This window comes from Solenopsis invicta, chromosome 4 (genome assembly GCF_016802725.1).
Source record: "Solenopsis invicta isolate M01_SB chromosome 4, UNIL_Sinv_3.0, whole genome shotgun sequence".
Classification (NCBI taxonomy): Eukaryota; Metazoa; Arthropoda; class Insecta; order Hymenoptera; family Formicidae; genus Solenopsis; species Solenopsis invicta.
Window position 1 is genome coordinate 3060113 of NC_052667.1, and position 16199 is coordinate 3076311.

Consider the following 16199-nt stretch of genomic DNA (forward strand, 5'->3'; position numbering starts at 1 on the left):
CCTACACATGGGTCTGACGGACCTTACCCTAACAGCACAGATCTCCCAGGGACATCCGCACGTCCTAAGGATGTCTCAGAGACATTCCCTGAATGAAGTGTGCTGTTAGGGTATGCGAGCACTCATGTTTTGCGATTTTGTGCAACCCAATTTTTTGCATTAATCTTGCTTTTATTAGCTACCTATCTCTTAATTAACATCTTACTAATTTCTACATCGCGATCTTATTTTCTTAGCTAACGTTTCTATTTCTAATGGGTTTATTTCCGTGCAATTGTAGCTGATATGAGCGAGAAGTACAATTTTCCAAGAGGCAAGCGCCGGGTTCCGTGGCAAGTAACGACGACTCTGCATTGAATACAAAACTGCGGCCCGTATCGGCGCGTAGATACTCGCGTTCGCGCCGCGAATCACTCGTTCCACCTCGAGTTCTCGTCCAATGAGTTCGGTCGTCGCGAATCGAGATGCGCGCTCGTGTGCGCTTCGCGCACGCGACCCTCTTGCCTTCGCGAAATTTCGCGACAATGGACCTCGCGGAAAAATCGCCCACCTTGACGGGTCTCTCCGCGACGGATCGTGAAAATTAAATGACGTTACCTCTCGTTACCTCTCCCGCGGATGAAGGCAACGATCGGTTTAATCTTCGTAAATTCATTCGAATATCGACTCGTTGAACCTGTTTCGCCGATATCACTCCGCGAGAAAGTAGTCCTCCCGTCGCGTGTTGTTTTTTCACGTTGATTTTCGATGGTTGACACGTGACTCGACGAGCATTCTCTCTCTCGAAATTCTCCCGTGTCTCGTATGTCGCGATAACAGTCGCCTCGTGATTCTGAAATAGACATTTCGCCGTTGTGGCCAACGATCCGACAAACTGCCTTGATTGCGTGGTTGTTCGTGGATGAGCATGTTGGCGACCACCTGATTTTTACATTATCGCTGCGTCCATTTAAATTTCTGTGAGACGCGCGCACGATAGTTGCCATTTAAATTTGAATGAGGACAACCATGCCGCTTTGTCATCCCGGCGATGTTGCATCATGCGAACCTTTGCGCGATATATTAATGTAGTAACGTACGAGATATATACTACATCTTAATGATATTACTTAAGATGTGTCATAATCTCTCTGGGAATTAAAATAAAAAAATTTATTATTTGATTGTGTGGAATAAAAATTAAAAGTTAGAGATTAAGGAATACAATAAAAAGATGATGAAAATTAAAGAATAATTAAAGAAGATTAAAGAATAGCCACAACTAGATGAGGTGTGACATATCTCAACAAGAAATACGTGGATTCCTATAACTTTTAGTTTTTGTTTTAAAAGATTAAAGAGTTTATTCCCTTTTCATCTTGTTTTATTTGTATACCTTAAGGGACAAGAATCGCTGTTATAATTGTGAAATTACAGTCACATTAAATTAGTATACTTATAGTGAAGTATAACATGAGTAGCATGAGATATGAGATACTCCACAGGATGTTGACTTTTTCCACTTGGTTTGCGGAAGATGATTATTTATATGAAGCAAAACATTAATGTTAAATGCGAAATGATTGAATCATGAATGAACGACGCCTATGAAAGTATTAATACTAAGTATATTTATATTAAGGACATATTTATTCTTATACAAATTTTATTTTATATTGACACAGCTAAAAAACAAACTGAATTATATGAAATACGATAAAAAGTATTATAATGAAAACATACAATCTAAAATCTAAAATCTAAAAACATCAAAAATTAACCTGAAGATAATATTGAACGTACGAAAACACCATTAAGATAATTGGTATATTACAATTTATTATACGTCAATTTGTATGAACTAAATTTATTTATTTAATGTATCATGTAGAGCAAGAATGATAGAAATCATTTAATACAATTACTATGCTCTTGCTATCTTATTACTACATTTTATTTAAAAAAAATTTGTATAAGATTTTGTAAGATTCAAGAAAATTATTTTCATATTTTGTACACATAACTGCATTATTTCCGCGATATTATGGGGTTTTTAACTTATCTAATTTTTCGCCAAGATGATTATTCAAATGAATTCTGATTTCTTGCTTATCGCTACATTTCTGTCCGCACTCCGGACACTCAACCTCCTTGTCCCCGTGTGCCTTCTTGCGATGATTTGAGCGACTGGTGTAGTTAGTGAAGGACTCGTCGCAATCTGTGCATTGGTAAGGTCGACTGTTTGTGTGTTTACGGCGATGTATGTCCCTAGCGTCTTTTCGTCTGAAACTCATGTTGCAGTACTCGCAGGTGAACGGCTTCCTTCCAATGTGTCGCGAGACGTGGTGATATAGCGTTTTAACATCCGCGAATCTCTTACTGCATTGCATACACTTGAATCGTTTCTCGGTGTGTTTGCTCCTAATGTGATTTATTAGCATCTGCTTGACTCTGTATTCGATTTTGCATATATCGCATTGAAATATACGAGGTATAATTTTACCCTCGTGCACTCTCTCCTTGTGCGCTTTGAGCGACATTTGATGTTTAAATTTCTCCTGACACTCGTCACATTCGTGTAATGGTTTTTGTTTCATTATCAAAGGGTCTTGACAGTCGAGTTGATGAATTTGAGTCATGTGATGTCTCAACATGCGAAAAGTCGGTAACTCGCTATCGCACATGGAACATGTGAATTTTCGAGGCAGTGATACATTCTTGTCTTTCTTCCAGTGCTTCTCCAGATGCTCATTCAAATTCTGTTTCTTGATGAACGATTTGTTACATATCTCGCAAGTGTGGCGATGCGCGAGATGAGACTTCTTATGGAATTTCAGTGCGTGCGTAGTCATACAACGCAGACCACATATCTCGCATTGATAAGGCTTCTCACCCGTGTGTTTTCTAAGGTGTTCCTTCAATCGCACCTTCAGCTGAAACGACTTACCGCATACTTCGCAAATATGTGGTCTAACCCCCTTGTGCACGAACAGATAATGCTCGTACAAAGAATTCTCCCCGCTGAACTCCTTACCGCAAGTACTGCAGATAAACTCATCCATGTTTTCGTTGTGTCGCATCTCGTGGAACTCAAGTCTCTCCCGACGCATAAAGTGTTTACGGCATTTCGAACAGTGATACTGCCGCTGTGTAATCATTTTCGCTGTACTCCCAACCATCAGATATGTGCTGGCTTCTTCGCACGAATCGCACGTCAATACATCGTTGGTAGCATTAGGATCTACATTCTTTATCAGTTTTCTACAGATAGTGCATCTTCTGTGCTTCTGCTTTATAATGACCTTCTGTGTCTGATTGTTGTCCATATCTATTGGAATTGTTGGAATAATTGGAATATTTAATATAGTTTTGTATTTGGTATGCTTAAATTTTTTCTGATGTTGAAACAAGTTTGGTTTATTCACAAATGTTTTGTCGCAATCCAAGCAGGTATATTGTGTCGGACTCTTGTGCGTGTGGAGATAGTGCTCCCACAATTGGTTTTCATTTTTAGTCACTTTATCGCATGTTATACAAATGTATTTATCTATTTTGTTTAACTTGTGTCTCTCCATGTGAAATTCATATTTTAGCTGGGAAAAATAACGAGCTCCACACAAATTGCATACATGCCTTACTCTACGTGTTGAACTGCCAATGGCATTCGTATCGTTGTTAATACATTCTTCTTCAGTTTCAATCATGTCCATTATATTGGAATCTTTAACTTCTACATCGCTAGTTGTGCATTTTACCTCATTGTCTCCTGGTTGGAATGTCAAATCAGCTAGATTCAACATATCATAATCATTCATCTTCAATTCATCTTGATTCCTTGCATTTAATTTAATAAGATTCTTGTTGAGGCATTTGCTTTCCATTGTGTATTCTGTACTATATTTCTCTTTGTTTACTTCTTCACAGAGATATTCTACACCATTGTTTATTGGTTGAATTGTTATGAAGTCATTTATACTTGATTTATTATGATCATTGTCCAATTCATCAACATTTTGTTCTATTTCGTTTAATTTTGCTTGTAGTTTGTATAACTTAGCAGGCGTATCACCATCAGTTGTTTCAGTAAAAGTATTTTCTTGAAGCTTTCTCTTGTTACCTTTGAGTGGTTTACATGACATGTCAGTCAGAGTTTCTTGTGATGTAATGTAAAAATTTGAATGATTCATATCATTTTGTGAGCTCCCATGCACTTCATTGATACTTTGTTTGTCATTTGATGCATCCTCGTTGATGTCATTATTCAATGATGATTCATGTAACTCATCTTCTATACTTGCTTGCTGTGTATAGACGTTAACAAATTCTATTGGGTCTACAAGCATTTGGACATTTTGTTCATCTGATTTTATTAAATGATCTACAGCAGCTAATGAAATTTGAAACTCATAATTGTTATCCTCAGGATTGTTCGTTATAATTATTAAATTTGTGTTGCAATTTGGACAAGAATATATCATGTCACTTTGTATCTTAGAAATTATTATACTGTCCAATTTCTCATTTCTATTGACCTCCAAGAAAGTGGTTTTTGCTTCATTATTCTCTGAATTCGTCAATACATTTTGAATAAAATCATAATGACTGATAACTTTATTATAACAGTCTAAACATATATATTCGGAATGATCATCTTGTGAGACCTGTGAAAAATTGAAAATATAGTAATGTACTTATATACAGCAATTAAATTAATTACCTTAATTGGTAAAGTCTCATTTATTATCTGCTCCAAATTAGCCGTTTCATCAAAGATATATTTTAAATGCTCAATTTCTGATTTAATGCCACAAAGACGACATGTAGTATTTTCCATTTTTGTAATTTCTGTAAACTATATCTGAAAACTTATTGATGCTGTCAATAAGTTTTATATTTTCGAAAAACGCTTCATTGATGTTGGTATTGATGAGATTTTTTTCATAATATAACCTATGGAGAAAGAGAAAAAATGATTTAAACATTTTATAAAATAAATCTTGTTAATTACAATTATAAAAAATGAATTAATTATATAATTATCTCTGATCGTTTATACATACATGTGCATAAAAACAATGCTTGGTAAAATGATTTAATATCAAAGTGCAGGTTAGAACAAATATTTATCAACCAACTTTCACACGTACCATTTAGGAATATTGTAGACTCCATAAGATATTCTTACCGCTGAAATCGGTAGATATTTTTTCGTTAACTTTTTAACACTTTAAATTGCAATTGAATATTTACATATTATCCTTTTTTTGAAATGCCGAAGCGTTCAACGTAATGGCTGTATAGGTTAGAAGCATACAAGTGCATACAAGACTGCGCTCCAAAACCGTACTACTATAGTAACTAAAAAGCTATAGTTTACGTTACATATGCTATAGCTTTTTGTTGCAGTACGGTTTTGGAACGCACCCCAAGAGGTCACCGACGTAATAATAGTTTGTAACTAGGATCCTATCGGTAATTGAAGAGCATTGACATTATCGACTATTGTTATAAATTTGTAATTGTTTATTATAATTTAAATAATACACATTATTAAATTTATAATTTTTTATTATAAAATTATTGTATATTCCACAAAATTACAATTTTTCTACTGTTGATAACATTTTAAAAAATTGCAGTTTTAAATAAAAATTATTATTAATCGAGTATTATCAAGTTATAAATTTAGATACATGTGCCTACAAAACATCAGAATAGTAATAAAATAAATTATATACTATATTATCAGCTAAAGTTCCGTAATATTGTCGGTTTTTAATAGTAACTTGTTGGTATTAATCGTCCATTAAAGGGTCTGAGGTAATGAAAGTAATCGATATTTTAAATCGCGAATATAAATTTTTCAACACCAAAAAGTTATTATTTAATAATTATACCAAAAATTTAAAGATATTATTGTTAGGTAATTTTGTGTCAGTGTTATTTAACTTATCTACAGTTAGTAGGTGTATCATTCTAAACGATCGATTGAGGTGATTGCGTTGAAGGTTTCATCATCAAACGCGTACCGCGACAAAATCATGTCGCACCTTGAAATCTCGTGGACGTCATGGCCGGTACTTATAAGAATTTTATGAAACTATTGGAATCGTGGCCGTTAGACAAAAGCAAAGCTGGCAGGTAATTACGATATGATACTAGGCAAAGTATCGTGCATGTAATTGTTTCGAATGCAACGATTGTTAGTCATATATCATTGGCAACGTACAATATTTCTAAATATATCAGCTAGGTTAGAATATTTAGAAGTAATAGAATAATCCTTTATATTTATGCTTTCAATGAGCATTGATGAGAAAACATAATTTGTCATGTCATTAATTTTTACGACGTATTTAAATTTCTCTATCTTCCTATCGATCTGATTTGATTCGGTGGTTTTTAGCGACTTGGGACAACACATTCGTGACCAGTTGAAGATTGCGTTTGTGAAGGGTGAAGCTGCTAGCCAACCGAATCCGGAGCAGTGTGACCGATATTATTCGAGTTTGAAAAGGATTTCATCCAATTATTATGGGCAGCTTTATAAACGTTCTTTATTGAGCACTGCGAGTGGGTTGAACAGGGAGCAGTGTAATTTGGCGTTGACGCCAGAAATGTTAGAATATTTGAAGGAAGAGGATAAAGGGTTCTTACGTAGGTTTTATGGAACAATAAGAAATTTTGTAAGAAATGATAAGGATTAGGATTGTATACTTTGCAAATAGGTTTGGTACGAATAGGCGTTTTGTTAATAGAACACTATTGCTAGCGAAGACTAACTCTCCATCTTTAGTTAACGTGAGGCGATTTAGTTTGAAATACAATGTCGCTGATAGAAATTTTCATGTGCCCGTTATGGCAAAAGAAGTGTTGGATTATATGGCTCCATCACCTGGCAAAATATATATAGATATGACGTTTGGTTCCGGTGGACATACCATGAAACTGTTAGAACATTCACCCGATATAAAAATATTCGCGTTAGATAGAGATCCTTTAGCATATGAATATGCAAAAGAGCTATCGCAGAGATATCCAGAACAAGTAGTTCCTTTATTAGGTAAATTCTCCGAGTTACCACAGTTACTTAAACAATACAACGTTCAAGAAAATAGTATTGATGGCATTTTGTTCGATTTTGGTTGCTCGTCAATGCAATTTGACATAGCGAATAGAGGTTTCTCCTTATCGAAAGATGGACCGTTAGATATGAGAATGGACGGATCTCGGTGTCCGGAGCAAGTTACTGCCGCGGTTGTGTTAGAGAAGGCGACCGAAGAGGATTTGGCTCGTATCATAAAAGTTTATGGGCAAGAGAAGCGTGCTAAGAAAATCGCGCGTGCTATTATTGAAGCTAGATACATGTTTCGAAAATTAGAAACGACGAAAGAACTGGCACAGTTGATCGAGTCCACTCTGGGTGGTGAGATCAGGAAGGATAGTCTCGGTAGATTTTCGCACAGTGCGACGAAAACGTTTCAGGCGCTTAGAATTTTTGTCAATAATGAATTAAATGAAATTAATTACGGTATGCTTCTCGCGCAAGTGTACTTGAAGCTATCTGGCCGTTTAATAACGATCTCTTTTCACTCGCTCGAAGATACTATAGTCAAGAGGCATATTTCAGGAAATATAACAGATAATGTGGCCAATACTGTAGCGTTAAAATACGCGAATTATGGTAAGGTGTTTGATAAGGACGATATCGAACAATTGACGGAAACACCTTGGAAAATGATGCACAAGCATGTTTTAACGCCTACGGCTGAAGAAATTGAGGCAAATCCGAGATCGCGTTCGGCAAAATTGCGTGCTATCATGAAGGTGAAATAAATATCTTGTACGATATATTAAAGTTTGTAATCACACTTTTTTATCAATTTACAAACTTGTTGAGATGATAGATGCGTAATATGTGTACGCGATATATTTATTTTAACAGAATGTATTGTTTTGTTGTATGTAAATAATAAAGAATGTAAACTTTTCTTGAATACAAAAATATCTATTGTCGATTAAACATTATACATCGACATGTATTGACATATATGAACTTGCTGAGGAATTATTAATACACATCACGTATCGTGAAAATCTTTTTGAAAAATAGACTTTTAATTTAGAACAGGCCTTCTATTTCATTCGTTTCGCTATTCAAATCCATATCGTAGATACTTGGTCTAGTAGAAAGTCCGGGCATCATCATAATCTATAATGAAATATATAATGAAATTATGTGAAAATACAGGAGATAATTTTATTATTAAGTTTATACAATTGAAAAAATTATTCACCTCTCCCACCATGGGAACAACAAATTTGGCGCCAACCGAAACAAATATATCTGTAATATCAAGGGTGAAACCAGTTGGTGCACCTTTAATAGCTGGATCTCCAGTTAACGAATTCGATGTTTTTGCCATACATATTGGAAGTTTGTCGTATCCTAACTTGTTATAGCTTTCGATCTTTTTCTGTACCTGTAACGAATGGCAAAAGTTTATATATCACGATAATTTATATTATGACAATATAAAATATAACAGTAAACTTGCTTAACGTAAGATGTTAGAATTTCTTGTGTAACAAATATCATTTTACAAATATAACTAATTATTTTCTTCATATTAAAATATGTAATTCCAAATATTCTTAATAACATTAGTAATATTTTGTGGCAACACAGTTCATAAGTAAGCATAAAAATATTTCTTCACCTGGTCCGCGAAAACTACTTGACCGGCACCGTATATCTCTTTGGCGATCTTGTTAATTTTCTCTTCGATACTGTCCTCGAGATCGTACAATAGTTTGAAATTGGAATTTTTGTTAGTAGCGACTATCACTGCATCCGCAAGATCTGTAGCACCAGCCCCACCTTCGGCCCAATGAGTGCATATTATCGCATCAGTTGCACCGCTATCTAACGCTCCTTGTCTAACGAGCTCTAGCTCCGCTTGAGTATCGGTACTGAAAGATTATGTACTCGTCTCTGGTCACTTATATTAATTCATTTATAACTTTAATCCGTTTTTTGTTTAAAAAATTACGTTAGGATAATAATATCAAATCGTTTTAAAACAAAGTTTTAGAATTGTCGAAATTCTTAGCTGGCGTAAAACTTTGATAGCATAATAAAATAAGAATTACAACAAAAATTTTATATGAAACAAATAATACAGATTCAAGATTAGTATTCTTACGGATTATTCGGTTTTTGTCATTATTTATTTGTAAAAAAAAGATAAGCAACACACCTGTGAGAGTTGATTGCAACAACAACTGGCACGCCATATTTCAGACCATTGCTGATATGTTTCTGCAGATTTGGCAGACCTTTCCTAACAAGTTCAACATTTTCTTCGACATACTCTTTCTTTAGCGGTGCCCCGGTCGTCACCGTCGGCCCACCGCCGTGCATCTTCAATGCTCTGATAGTCGCCACGAGTACGACGGCATTCGGCACGAGTCCGGAAGTACGACACTTGATGTCGAAGAACTTTTCCATACCTATGTCTGAACCGAATCCGGCTTCTGTCACTACAATACCTTGCGGTCCTACCAATTTTAGGGCAATAGCGTCGGCGATAATGGATGAACAACCGTGGGCTATATTAGCGAACGGTCCAGCATGTACCATTACCGGTGTACCTTCCAATGATTGCATAAGTGTCGGTTCTATAGCATCTTTTAGCAGAATCGCCATTGCTCCCGTCATACCCTGAGGATTAGATAGATATTTAGATAAGCGCTGCAAATTGTTTTCGTTACGCGCAATTATGAAGACACAGAGAACATTGTAAATGGCGTATTTATATCTAATACCGCAACCGTACATGATTATACTATTTATTTAAATGATTAACGTGCATGTTAAACAAAACAGATAATAACAATAATTTCTGTATAAATGATAGAAAAATCGAATGAGAAAGAGATACTCTATACTTATAAGTTTATAGTTATACTAACAAAATCTTCTGCAGTTAAAGGCTCGCCGCTTTTGCTAAATCCGACAACGATATTACCAAGTCGATGCTTCATATCCTCGACACTAGTTGATAACGCTAAGATTGCCATTATTTCAGACCCAACGGAAATGCAGAACGAGGTTTCTCTTGTTTTTCCTTTCTCAGTTGGGCTCTGACCAATTGTGATCTTTCGCAAAAATCGATCGTTGATATCCACCGCTGTAAAAAAACTGTGTTAGTAAATACAATCTTTTTCGCGGAATATATCATTTTTAAATTTAAGAATTTAAGTATCGCACTTCGTTTCCACGTGATGTTGTTTGGATCGATGTCAAGTCTTGCAAATCGACGTTGCTCTTCTTCCGTTAACGAGTTCGGATCAGTTTTCGCGATGCCAAGCTTTTGCAATCGTTTCAGCTGAATTTTCGAGAATTTTCTGACACCCTTAATAGTCGGTACCAGCCGATCGTAGAGGGCTTTGTCACTTTGAGTCGATTCGTGGAAGTATCGCGCATCAATTTGCGCCGCCAAAAGATTATTCGCGGCGGTAACAGCGTGAATGTCCCCGGTCAGGTGAAGATTAAATTCCTCCATAGGTATCACCTACAATAACGATGTCGATGTTAATTAGATCATAATGAATGTAATGAACAGATGGTCTTTCCGTAAATATCGATAGTATCACTATCTGAAGAAATTTCTCTGTCGTACCTGTGAGTATCCTCCTCCAGCAGCTCCTCCTTTAACGCCGAATGTAGGTCCCTGACTAGGTTGTCTTACATTAACGAAAGAATTTATGCCTTTGTGCGCCGTGAGTGCTTGCACCAATCCGAGGGCAGTCGTGCTTTTTCCTTCGCCAAACGGCGTTGGCGTGATACCCGCCACCACGACATACTTTCCATTTTGTTGATTCCTTAGTCGTTCCAGCACGCTGAGACCGACCTTGGCCTTTTTGCTGCCGTAAGGGCTAAACTCGTTTGGCCCTAATCCGATTTCTTCGGCTAGTACGGTGATCGGTTTCGGCTCCTGACTCCTGGAGATGTCGATGTCGCTCGGTACAGGTTTCACTAGATTCAGTTTAAGAGGCCGCAATTTCCATTGATTGTCGAGGAGCTTTTGCGCTGATCTTTGCGCGGATATCACGGTATTTTTCATTAACATTGCCACTGTCATTGGTCCAACGCCGCCTGGTACTGGTGTAATGTACGAAGCTACTTTAGCAGCTTCCTGGTACGCTACGTCGCCCACCAAACGTTGTCCGCTTTTCTTTGTTGGATCTGAAACGTCCTTAATGTTATTGATCGAGCATGTAAATTCTTTGATTATGTTTATGTCTCGAAGCTTTCTATTAAATTATATTTATTTTTAGTTAAATATAAAAGAAAAAGAGAAAATTTTCTTTAAAATAAAACTATAATTGGCTGTAATATAGCTATTTGATGGTAAACTAATTCAAATTTATTGTCTTATACGAGTATTTTGGGAGATAAATGCTTTACATACTTGTGTGTTATCAGAAACTAATGTGTTGTGCGTGACGCACGTACTCGGACACGACTGATCTTGAACTAACAATCGACTATGTTTTCTATACGTTTTGTTCATCTTTAGAGATATGGGTAGGATAATATGTCTGTCGCAATGAAGGAAAGATCGGATACAAGCGTAAGACACAACCCGTAGTTGTAAGTATATTATATGTTTCAAGATAAAAATTATATTTACTAATTTATTTTTAAATAATAAGTTATAATATATTATGAAAAAAACTATAATAAATATTTTGCTTTTTCGTATCATCGCCGCAGTGCATTTATATTTTTTTAGTTCGAAAATAATAAATATGTTAACATCTCATTTAATTAAAGGCGATATATCAGTATTTTTCAAAGGTTCAAGACGTTCAAGACGTTTCATATAGAGATTAATTTTAAAAATAGATTCTTTGATGAATTCGAATTGGATGAATTTATTTTTTAAACGTATTGTAAAGAAAAAACGGAGCTGCATACCTGGTAAAGGATTGATACCGCAATCGATGACAACGGCACCCGGTTTAATCCAATCACCCTTAACCATTTCGGGTTGTCCTATGCCAACTACTAAAATGTCAGCTTGACGTACCTGAGACAAATTTTTAAAAATTTGCTAGTCTTGTTAGTAGGAGCTGACTTTAAAAAAAATTAAAGTCAAGCACATCTATTTTTTATATTCAGAATAACAATATATATTTAAATAACTGAGACTTTGCTCAACTTTGTTAATTAGGATAATAAAATCTGAGCTATACAGAAAGAATGATTTTGCTGAAGTATCTAAAAATTTAGATCTAAAAATAATTTTATTGGGTCATCAGTATAATCACGTGAGACACTAAAATTAATTGCTGAAATATCAAAATTTTTTACAGCCTTGCTCATTATGTTTGAGCATCTTATAATTATTTCGATGGACCAACAAATTATTTTCAAATCTTTAACTAAATTTTTTGATTTTTAGCAAAACCGTTCTTTCTCTATTTGAATTCGTTAATTTGAAAGTGAGCGCAAACTTGTTCGTATAAATAAAGTGTATATAAATAGTTTTACTATACTAAAGTTATAACTTGAATGATTGCTTACAACATCAGGAAGATTCTTCGTTTTCGAATGGCAAACTGTTACGGTAGCATTATTCCATTTTAATAGTTCGGCAACGGGAGTACCGACAATCTTGCTTCTTCCTAAAACAACGGCTTGAGCACCGGCAATAGTCACGCCGCTCCTAAAAAGTGTTTTCTCAGTTTAACACGTAATTGCATAATGATGAAAGAAACTCCTTGCGTCGCGTAATTAAATAATTTACTGAGATAAGTAACAAACCTCTTAATTAATTCGATACAACCGTTCGGAGTGCATGGTACAAATCCAGACATGTCACCGATCGCAGTTCGCCCTTCGTTAATGGTATTCAATCTGCAATTGAACAATTATATATTTGAATGAAACAAATTTATATATTTACGATGAGTGTATCATTGATATGAAAAAAATATTTTTGTGAAAGTTATTATTACAATGTACATTGCTTCTCTTTCTAAATTCTTAAAGCCGAACATGTTTGTTCGAATTGGCGCCTATGTGCTACTATCAAAGTAGTATGTCAAAGGGCACATTATTTCTGTTTTCTCTCTTAGTAATCATCCGTTAATGCGTTACAAAACTCCTTCGATATAACACACTTTCGTAACAACAAATATATCTGTTTTACGTATATCAGCAAGATGTCGTCAATGTAATAATATGTTAATAATTATCAATGATTAAAAAAAGTCAAATATATTAAAATTGGGATCAATACTAAAGATAATAATTTAAAAAAATACACTAATAATTTTATTAAAAATATAAAGCTAATGAAATTTAAATTAGTAAGTAATCCAGATATTAATGGCTTAAAAATCTATTGTTTATTAAGAAAGGAAATGTTAAGTTTAATATTATAATAATTATATGTTTTTAAAGTAATATTTTTTTTTGAGTTATAAAGCGCGAATTTTTGAGTGAATAATTTTTTTCATTTTTATTATCAAAATAAAACGTATTTTTTCAAATAGAAAAAGGAGGATCTATTTCAGAGATGGATCCTCCCCCCCCCCTAAATGGATAAAAAAATAAAGGTTATTTTAAATAATAGTTATGTATTTACCCATCGACGTCTTTTTCCGGTGAAACCAGATCGGTGATTAGATGAGAATTGATTTTATTGACACTGTCAAGCGGCATTTGTACAATAATTCCATGAACGTTTGGATCATTATTCAGTTTGCTAACTTTGTTGATGAGCTCTATCTCCGTTGTGGTGTTGGGAAGCTGACAACGTTGAACATCGATACCTATTTCGCGGGCTGCGTTTATTTTCATCTTTATGTAGACGTTTGAGTCTTCTCTCGCGCCTACCTGGACGATAGCCAGGCCAGGTGCGAAATCAGGTAATTTTTCTTTTAAAACGCTCACATCTCTGATTAGGCCTTGTCGGATCTCTCTATAAAGTTTTATTACGCATAATTTATTAAATACGCTAAAATAGGTTCATGTAAATTGCTTATACTTTTATGGAAAAATTAAAAAAAAAATTTAAGCTTTAAATTTCATAAAATTTACTAATTTGTAAAAGCTTTTCTGCACTTTTATAAATTTATTATTTATTTGCAGAATATTTATTTAAAATTAGATCTATATAAATAGACTATCTGCAATAATTTATTATAAGGAAACGTACTTGTATATAATTAAAAGTTCTCTTTTGATCTACCGACATTTGAATTTCGCGGCAATTTCTAGATACTCCTAATATTAATGATTAGGTATATTTCAAATGTAGGTGTAATGACAAAGAATCGCCATGAAATTTCAGTTCTTACATTTAGTTTATTACTCTACTGTATTCTTTTTTGTATTTTATTATGGAAAAACATGTTTTCGCATATTTTTAATACCATAACCTCATAAAGACACGTGATACTGTGTATATATGTATATTATTCGTTTTGAAACATTCTATATATATCATTCATTACAATATTCTTATACGTTTTTATATTATAATTAGTAAACTTAATAAGCATTTAAAATGTTATTGATAGTATCAAAAATTTTTTGACATATCTTTGTTAAATCGTTGTGTCACTGTTCCGAACGACTGTGTCGTTGCAGCAAATGATTAATTAAATGAACGATCAATCTCTTGCGTAACGAATGTTTGCACGAAATAAATTAACGTTACTCACTTGGCCAATTCAGTTCCAGACAATACAACTCCTCGCACGTCCGTGGACATGGCTCTGTTCAGAATTCTGGAAAATGAAAAAAGATTTATAAATTTTTAGTCAGTTTAATCGACATTAGATTTACTGGATTTAGAAATTCGATTAGATTCGGGTATCACTACTTCTTTACATTCACGAATCAATATGAATTGCCTACGGTTATGAACCGTATGTTTATTGACTGACTGGTGAAGATCAAATGGATCTCGTTAGTGTTGCCGACCGGTTTACAAGTGGTTCCCAGGTTTATACAAGGTGTCTTAAAAATACATATTACTCTAAAACTAATATACTCGAATAAACTGCTAAAATCTTCGACGAGAAGAATAATTTTTTGTCTGTTTAAGATTTACATGTAATTTCACTGTCATAAAATATTTAACTGTTTTTGGAGAAATTGTAAATTAATTTCCATTCAGTCTTTTTAATTATATATATTTATATTTTAATTATTTATATTCTTTGAAATCAATTTATGAAGACACTTTTGATTTTAAATATTTTAACGTAATATTAATGCAAATATTATTTGGATCGATGTATCGACCATTTTTCTGAAGCACCTTATGTACGTGGTTATCGTAGTTGTTTGTGTTACATCACTCACAGTACGATTCTTATATGCGCAGAAACTTGCACGATATAAACCAACGTAAAATCACCGTCATTCGTGACATGAATTTAAATTCTTGATGGTATTCTATGTCATTAAGCTTTTTACCGATTCAGTGGTTCTCATTTCTTTTCGCGAACATTTAAAAATCGCGTTTTATCAGCATATTCTAAATATTTTATAAAGAACTTTCTTTAATTATAAGATGCTTATAAATTTAAAAAACTGATAATTTTTATTATAACTTTTTTACAGTTTTTTTCGATTTTACAAAACATTTTAATGGAGTATAAGGTATGAATTTTAGTTTCAAGTAAATTTTTTCCTGATAGAAAAATTATTCTTGGAACATAATATTGGTTAAATGAATGCCAGCCTTACTTAAAGATTCCCGATATTCGTATCATGAGACGATTTGACGCAACGATTTCACGACAACTGTTAGTTTTGCTTAGTTTTCGCCGATAAATGTAACTTTAAAGTATGTAAAAAGTAATATTAGGAAATATCGAATGTGTTTGTTAATTATGCATATTACGATATTCAGCGCGATAAACTCTGACTCGTTGTACAATCGGATTTATATTAGAGCTGGCATAATTATGCTGTTTTCATAGATTTCCACATTTAATCTGTACACACTGCGTATATAAATTTGCAATACCATTTATTTAAATATTTGAATATTTATTCAGATGAAATACATCATTTATTGTTATACGCAAATTTGCACAATTATGCTATCATCGTTTGATCAATCACGCACAGTATGTGAGATGCATATTTAAATGCATCACTCGTTATCCGTTTGCCGCAGACGATATAT

At 34.1% G+C, this 16199-nt stretch overlaps 3 protein-coding genes across 6 annotated transcripts; 1 reads left to right on the forward strand and 2 right to left on the reverse strand.

The window, feature by feature from the left end:
• Positions 1-1345: 1345 nt before the first annotated feature.
• Positions 1346-5329, reverse strand: LOC105195664 (zinc finger protein 84). Its single transcript, XM_011161175.3, has 3 exons — positions 5127-5329; positions 4697-4929; positions 1346-4640 (listed from the first exon to the last, which is right to left on the reverse strand). Exons 2-3 carry the CDS (start codon positions 4811-4813, stop codon positions 2022-2024), a joined length of 2736 nt encoding a protein of 911 aa, XP_011159477.1. The 5' UTR covers positions 4814-4929; positions 5127-5329; the 3' UTR covers positions 1346-2021.
• Positions 5330-5967: 638 nt separating this feature from the next.
• LOC105195663 (probable methyltransferase-like protein 15 homolog) lies at positions 5968-7984 on the forward strand. Its single transcript, XM_011161174.3, has 2 exons — positions 5968-6120; positions 6386-7984. The coding sequence occupies exon 2, from the start codon at positions 6673-6675 to the stop codon at positions 7813-7815; it is 1143 nt and encodes a 380-aa protein (XP_011159476.1). The 5' UTR covers positions 5968-6120; positions 6386-6672; the 3' UTR covers positions 7816-7984.
• LOC105195662 (C-1-tetrahydrofolate synthase, cytoplasmic) lies at positions 7875-15841 on the reverse strand. 4 transcript variants are annotated; one of them, XM_011161170.3, is made up of 13 exons: positions 15755-15841; positions 14722-14787; positions 13641-13976; positions 12815-12907; positions 12575-12716; positions 11966-12077; positions 10665-11230; positions 10253-10556; positions 9955-10172; positions 9240-9703; positions 8700-8952; positions 8277-8462; positions 7875-8191 (listed from the first exon to the last, which is right to left on the reverse strand). In XM_011161170.3, the coding sequence occupies exons 1-13, from the start codon at positions 15778-15780 to the stop codon at positions 8102-8104; spliced, it is 2856 nt and encodes a 951-aa protein (XP_011159472.1). In that variant the 5' UTR covers positions 15781-15841; the 3' UTR covers positions 7875-8101. The 4 variants fall into 4 exon arrangements, with proteins under 4 accessions (XP_011159472.1, XP_011159473.1, XP_011159474.1 ...); XM_011161171.3 differs by lacking the exon at positions 15755-15841 and adding an exon at positions 14891-15015; XM_011161172.3 differs by lacking the exon at positions 15755-15841 and adding an exon at positions 14883-14978.
• Between the last annotated feature and the right edge of the window lie 358 nt (positions 15842-16199).

Coding starts and splice junctions, on each gene's coding strand:
- LOC105195663 (XM_011161174.3), top strand. CDS start 6,673: ATGATAAGGATTAGGATTGTATACTTTGCAAATAGGTTTGGTACGAAT.
- LOC105195664 (XM_011161175.3), bottom strand. CDS start 4,813: ATGGAAAATACTACATGTCGTCTTTGTGGCATTAAATCAGAAATTGAG. Junction 4,641..4,696: donor ATGAGACTTTACCAATTAAG/GTAATTAATTTA, acceptor AATTTTTCACAG/GTCTCACAAGATGATCATTC.
- LOC105195662 (XM_011161170.3), bottom strand. CDS start 15,780: ATGATACGAATATCGGGAATCTTTAA. Junction 8,463..8,699: donor AAGTAGTTTTCGCGGACCAG/GTGAAGAAATAT, acceptor CATTCGTTACAG/GTACAGAAAAAGATCGAAAG. Junction 8,192..8,276: donor TTGTTCCCATGGTGGGAGAG/GTGAATAATTTT, acceptor ATTTCATTATAG/ATTATGATGATGCCCGGACT.